A 6,915-nucleotide genomic window follows, 5' to 3' on the forward strand; every position below is an offset into this window, starting at 1 on the left:
AAACCAGCACTGTTGCTGAAAATAAATAAATAAAAGTACATTCTGTTACAGCCTCAGTCTTTTTGAATGTTGGTTTAATGTTAATCTATTTTTGAGTAGACAGCTTGATTCCAGTGTACATCTTTCAATACTTTTTCAGGTTGTGGGCGGTGGGGAACCTTGTAATTTTTACAATGTTACGGTATTTTCATAGGATTATATAGGCCTTAATTAAACTAATAGTTTGGATGCTAATGCTTTAACAGACAAGCTATTTAGATGTCGGCGTGATTTAAACTCAACTGAAGTATTTTTGTTCATGGTGGTGGGTTCCTCCCACCCCCCCCCACCCCCCCCGCTTATTTTTCTGTGCAGCTGCTCAGTTAGCTGAGAAAGAAAAACCAAAAGAGTATTCAATGGCCACTCAAAATCCGAGTGCTCCTTTGATGACATATGGAATTGATAACTACACTGAGCAAAGCTGAGAATGCCTCAGGATTCAGGAAGCAGAAGTTTCTTACAGAGACCAGCTGAGCTGAGGAAGAGAACTATATGATTTTTGAGAGAGAGGAAGAGGGAGAACTGGCCTAGCAGGAATATATAGTGTCTGATTTGACTAAAGGTAATTAAAAACTTACGTTTTCAGGCAATTAGGATGAAACTATTAGAACTGTTTTCCCCGTTGACTCTGGAATTTATGATACTTGCATGAGACCTCACGTATTTTTATCACGTGAAATGCCTAGACCCAGAGTTATTACACTTTTTAATCTTTTCCTTTTAAAGCTCAAAGGCAAGATGCCATATATGTTGCACTTTTTTTCCTCCCCCTAGAATGGTATGTGTGTGCAGCGTGGTACGTTCCTGAACCAAAACCAGTTTTACTAACCAGGGTTAGCAAGTAACAATACCTATTAACCATCAAATAATGAAATACATTTTTCATTCATTGAGCTCTTCTTTAAGAAATCTGCCTAAAAGCAAGCTGAAACATTCTCCTGCTAAAGACATATTGTCTTTATGTATGTTTATAAAAAATAATAGTGTGTTTTATGGAATTTTCTAACAGAAATTTCTATAAAACCTACAAAGATGGCAACTGCCTACTTTAAAGTTAAAATGAATATCTTAATTTTATACTTGTTGTGGTTTAACCCGGCTGGCAGCTAAACACCACACAGCCGTTCGCTCACCCTCCCCCCTCCCTCTCTGGGATGGGGGGAGAGAAACGGGAAAGTGAAGCCTGTGAGTTGAGATAAAGACAGTTTATTAAGACAGGAAAATAATAATAACAATAATAATAATAATAGTGATAATGGTAATAGTATTAACAATAATAATGTGTAAGAAAACAAGTGATGCACAATGCAATTGCTCACCACCCGCTGACCGATGCCCAGCCTATCCCCGAGCAGCCGGCCCCCCCACCCCGGCCAGCCACCCCTATATATTGTTTAGCATGACGTCAGATGGTATGGAATACCCCTTTGGCCAGTTTGGGTCAGCTGTCCTGGGTCTGTCCCCTCCCAGCTCCTGCTGCACCCCCAGCCTGCTCGCTGGCAGGACAGAGCAAGAAGCCGAAAAGTCCTTGGCCTGGTGTAAACACTGCTCTGCAACAATTAAAACATCAGCATGTTATCAGCGCTCTTCTCATCCTAATCCAAAACATAGCACCCTACCAGCTACTATGAGCTACTTAACTCTGTCCTAACTGGAACCAGGACAGATATCCACCCCTTATTCCATACCATTTATGTCATGCTCAGGTTACACTCTGTCCAATACATTCTAATTAATCACCATTTTCATCTATGATATATAGCAATCATGGTAGTGATGACATACATTATTATATAATAATTAACATACTACAATTCAACTCATGGGCTATTCTCACCCAGTATCAAATCCCCTTGAGGTACACACCGGACCTCCCCATTCTTTTGCATTACCCACCAAGTGCATCCAGGTCCCTGAGCAAAAGCAATTCCACGAATGGGTTTGCCTTTTCCTGAGGCAGGAGTAGCCCAGACTGTTTTACCCAGCATGTTTCTTACGTGCACTACAGGAACTTTATCCCCTTCTACAGTGCGTAACAGGTTTGATTGGGCAGGTCCAGCTCGGTTGGCAGATCCCCTGGTATTGACTAACCAGGTGGCCTTTGCCAAATGTGTATCCCAATTTTTGAATGTCCCAGCACCCATTGCTTTCAGTGTAGTCTTCAACAGTCCATTGTATCGTTCAACTTTTCCAGAGGCTGGTGCATGATAGGGGATGTGATACACCCACTCAATACCATGTTCTTTGGCCCAAGTGTCTATAAGGTTGTTTCGGAAATGAGTCCCGTTGTCTGACTCAATTCTCTCTGGGGTGCCATGTCGCCATAAGACTTGCTTTTCAAGGCCCAGGATAGTGTTCCGGGCGGTGGCATGGGGCACAGGATATGTTTCCAGCCATCCGGTGGTTGCTTCCACCATTGTAAGTACGTGGCGCTTGCCGTTGCGGGTTTGAGGGAGTGTGATGTAATCAATCTGCCAGGCCTCTCCATATTTATATTTCAGCCATCGTCCTCCATACCAAAGAGGTTTTGACCGTTTGGCTTGCTTGATTGCAGCACATGTTTCACAGTCATGAATAACCTGTGCTATAGTGTCCATGGTCAGGTCCACCCCTCGATCACGAGCCCATCTGTAGGTTGCATCTCTACCTTGATGGCCTGAGGTGTCATGGGCCCATCGGGCTATAAATAATTCACCTTTATGTTGCCAGTCCAGGTCCACCTGAGCCACTTCAATCTTAGCAGCCTGATCCACCTGCTGGTTGTTTTGGTGTTCTTCAGTAGCCCGATTCTTGGGCACATGAGCATCTACATGGCGTACCTTTACAACCAGGTTCTCTACCCGGGCAGCAATATCTTGCCACAATGCCGCAGCCCAGATGGGCTTGCCCCTGCGCTGCCAGTTGTTCTGCTTCCATTGCTGTAACCACCCCCACAGGGCATTTGCTACCATCCATGAATCAGTATAGAGATAGAGAACTGGCCACTTTTCTCGTTCAGCAATATCTAAAGCCAGCTGAATGGCTTTTACTTCTGCAAACTGACTCGATTCACCTTCTCCCTCAGCAGCTTCTGCAACTCGTCGTGTAGGACTCCATACAGCAGCTTTCCATCTCCGATGCTTTCCCACAATACGACAGGACCCGTCAGTGAACAAGGCATATTTCTTCTCATTTTCCGGTAGCTTGTTGTACAGGGGGGCTTCTTCAGCACGAACCACCTCCTCCTCTGGTGATATCCCAAAGTATTTGCCTTCTGGCCAGTCCATAATCACCTCCAAGATTCCTGGGCGACTGGGGTTTCCTATTCGAGCCCGCTGAGTAATCAGTGCAACCCACTTGCTCCATGTAGCATCAGTTGCATGATGCGTAGAGGGGACCCTTCCTTTGAACATCCAGCCTAGTACCGGCAGTCGGGGTGCCAGGAGGAGCTGCGCTTCAGTACCGACCACTTCCGAAGCAGATCGAACTCCTTCATATGCTGCCAATATCTCCTTTTCAGTTGGAGTATAGCGGGCTTCAGATCCTCTGTATCCCCGACTCCAAAACCCCAGGGGTCGACCTCGAGTTTCCCCAGGTTCTTTCTGCCAGAGGCTCCAGGTGGGACCATTCTCTCCGGCTGCGGTGTAGAGCACATTCTTTACATCTGGTCCTGTTCGGACTGGCCCGAGGGCTACTGCATGAACTATTTCCTGCTTAATTTGTTCAAAGGCTTGTCGTTGCTCAGGGCCCCATTCAAAAGCATTCTTCTTACGGGTTACTTGGTAGAGCGGGTTTACAATCAGACTGTAATTTGGAATATGCATTCTCCAAAACCCCACGACACCTAGGAAAGTTTGTGTTTCTTTTTTGCTAGTTGGTGGAGACATAGCTGTTATTTTGTTGATCACATCCATTGGGATTTGACGGCGTCCATCTTGCCATTTTATTCCTAAAAACTGGATCTCTCGTGCAGGTCCTTTAACTTTATTCTGTTTTATGGCAAAACCGGCCTTCAGAAGGATTTGGACTATTTTCTTCCCTTTCTCGAAAACTTCTTCTGCAGTGTCACCCCACACAATGATGTCATCGATGTACTGCAGGTGTTCAGGAGCTTCCCCCTGCTCCAGCGCAGACTGGATCAGTCCATGGCAAATGGTAGGGCTGTGTTTCCACCCCTGGGGCAGCCGATTCCAAGTATATTGGACTCCCCTCCAAGTGAAAGCAAACTGTGGCCTGCACTGTGCTGCTAGAGGGATGGAGAAAAATGCATTAGCGATATCAATTGTGGCATACCACTTGGCTGCCTTTGATTCCAGTTCATACTGGAGTTCTAGCATGTCCGGCACTGCAGCACTCAGTGGTGGCGTGACTTCGTTCAGGCCACGATAGTCCACTGTTAGTCTCCACTCACCATTAGACTTTCGCACTGGCCATATGGGACTATTAAAAGGTGAATGAGTCTTGCTGATCACTCCTTGGCTCTCCAGTTGACGAATTAGCTTATGGATGGGACTCAGGGAGTCTCGGTTGGTGCGATATTGCCGCCGGTGCACAGTTGTGGTAGCGATCGGCACTTGCTGTTCTTCAACCCTCAGCAACCCCACAACAGAAGGGTCCTCTGAGAGACCAGGCAAGGTAGACAACTGTTTAATGTCCTCTGTCTCCAAAGCAGCTATGCCAAAAGCCCAGCGGAACCCTTTTGGGTCCTTGAAATATCCTCTTCTAAGATAGTCTATGCCAAGGATGCACGGAGCATCTGGGCCAGTCACAATACGGTGCTTTTGCCACTCATTACCGGTTAGACTCACTTCAGCCTCCAATACAGTTAACTGCTGGGATCCCCCCGTCACACCATAAATACAGATGGGCTCTGGCCCTTTATAGCTTGATGGCATTAGAGTACATTGTGCACCGGTGTCTACCAAAGCCTTATACTTCTGTGCGTCTGACGTGCCAGGCCATCGAATCCACACAGTCCAATAAACTCGATTGTCCCTTTCCTCCCCCTGGCTGGAGGCAGGGCCCCTCTAGTCCTGGTCAGAATCTTCATTTCTGTGTTTAAAGGACTGCCTGCTGGAAGTTGGAGCAGCAAACCTTTCAGAGAACTCCTTTTTCCCAATTGTTTTCCTTTGCAATTCACGTACCCGTGCCTCTAGGGTCGCAGTAGATTTTCCATCCCATTTTCTCATGTCCTCTCCATGGTCACGTAGGTAAAACCACAGGGTGGCGCGGTGTGTGTGCCCACCATATTGTCTTCCTTGCATAGATGAACGTTTACCCCTAATAGCTGAGACACTGGTTTGTACAGGTGGGGAGGAAAATAAACTCTCTTTAAGTTGGTGGATCTCTTCAGAAAGTTTCTCCAAGGTATTCTCTTTTAGCTGGTGAACACTAGTTCGTTCAGGTGAAGGGGAAGATAATCTTTCTTCAAGTTGGTGGATCTTTTCAGAAAGTTTCTCCAAAGCATTCTCTTTTAGCTGGTGGACACTGGTTCGTTCAGGTGAAGGGGAAGATAATCTTTCTTCAAGTTGGTGGATCTTTTCAGAAAGTTTCTCCAAAGCATTCTCTTTTAGCTGGTGGACACTGGTTCGTTCAGGTGAAGGGGAAGATAATCTTTCTTCAAGTTGGTGGATCTTTTCAGAAAGTTTCTCTAAAGCATTCTCTTTTAGCTGGTGGACACTGGTTCGTTCAGGTGGAGGGGAAGATAAATTCTCTTTAAGTTGGTGGACCTCTTCAGAGAGTTTCTCCACAGCTGAGACACAGGCCTTTAGGGAAGAGGAGAGATTTCCTTCGTACTGCCGGAGTATTTTAGTCACTTCATTCACTGTGGGATTCTCCTCCGTTTTCCAGGTTAGTATTGCCAATGAGTTGGCATATGATGGTGGGGCACTCCGTACAAACTTCCGCCACATGGGTGGTGTACACTGGACTGCATCTGGATCTGCGGATGTTTGTGCGTCATCTAGGTCCTTATAAATTACTTCCCGTACGGCCAATTCCCTCAGGTACTGAATTCCCTTCTCCATGGTGGTCCATTTGCTTGGTAAACATACAAGTTCTTCCTTGAAGAGATACCTTTCCTTCACAGCTGACAGGAGACGCCTCCAGAGGCTGCGAGATTGTGCTCCATCTCCAATTGCTTTGTCAATGCATGCGTCCCTAGCAAGGGATCCCAGCCGCCTGGCTTCCTTGCCCTCCAATTCCACATAATTGGCTCCCGTGTCCCAGCACCGGAGCAGCCAGGTGACAAGCTGCTCGCCTATACAGCGACCAAAATCTTTTCGCACATCTCGTAGCTCACGCTGGTATAGAGTCCGGGTAATTACTGTTGATTTTCCGACATCCTCATCCTCATCTTCAGTCTCCTGCACCTTTGATGGCTGGTATGGAGTCCGGGTAGTTACTGTTGATTTTTCGCCATCCTCATCCTCATCTTCAGTCTCCTGCACCTTTGATGGCCCAGCCTCGTCTTCACTTCGCCCAGACTTAGCAGAAGACTGTCTGCGTTTTAAACGACCTGAGCCTCTATACCATTTTTTCACCTTGTCTACAGGGGCAACTTGCACTGCTACAGCTCGTTTCTCTGACCCAGCCACAGGGTCTGCCACAGGGGTTGGAATACCCTCTGCGGGGTCAACTTGCACTGCTACAGCTCGTTTCTCTGACCCAGACACAGGGTCTGCCACAGGGCTTGGAATACACTCTGCGGGGTCAACTTGCACTGCTACAGCTCGTTTCTCTGACCCAGACACAGGGTCTGCCACAGGGGTTGGGATACCCTCTGCGGGGTCAACTTGCACTGCTACAGCTCGTTTCTCTGACCCAGCCACAGGAGTGGGAGCAGCTGCACGAGCTGGGGCAGCTGCAGGAGCTGGGGCAGCTGCAGGAGCTGGAGCG

At 47.1% G+C, this 6,915-nt stretch overlaps 1 protein-coding gene across 1 annotated transcript; it reads right to left on the bottom strand.

Moving 5' to 3' along the window:
* Nucleotides 1–1,122: 1,122 nt before the first annotated feature.
* Nucleotides 1,123–5,050, bottom strand: LOC308196405 (uncharacterized protein). The gene is made up of 2 exons (XM_080595345.1): nucleotides 4,430–5,050; nucleotides 1,123–4,264 (listed from the first exon to the last, which is right to left on the bottom strand). Exons 1-2 carry the CDS (start codon nucleotides 4,911–4,913, stop codon nucleotides 1,860–1,862), a joined length of 2,889 nt encoding a protein of 962 aa, XP_080451471.1. The 5' UTR covers nucleotides 4,914–5,050; the 3' UTR covers nucleotides 1,123–1,859.
* Between the last annotated feature and the right edge of the window lie 1,865 nt (nucleotides 5,051–6,915).

Source organism: Anser brachyrhynchus (genome assembly GCF_964034855.1).
Source record: "Anser brachyrhynchus genome assembly, chromosome: 5".
Classification (NCBI taxonomy): domain Eukaryota; kingdom Metazoa; phylum Chordata; class Aves; order Anseriformes; family Anatidae; genus Anser; species Anser brachyrhynchus.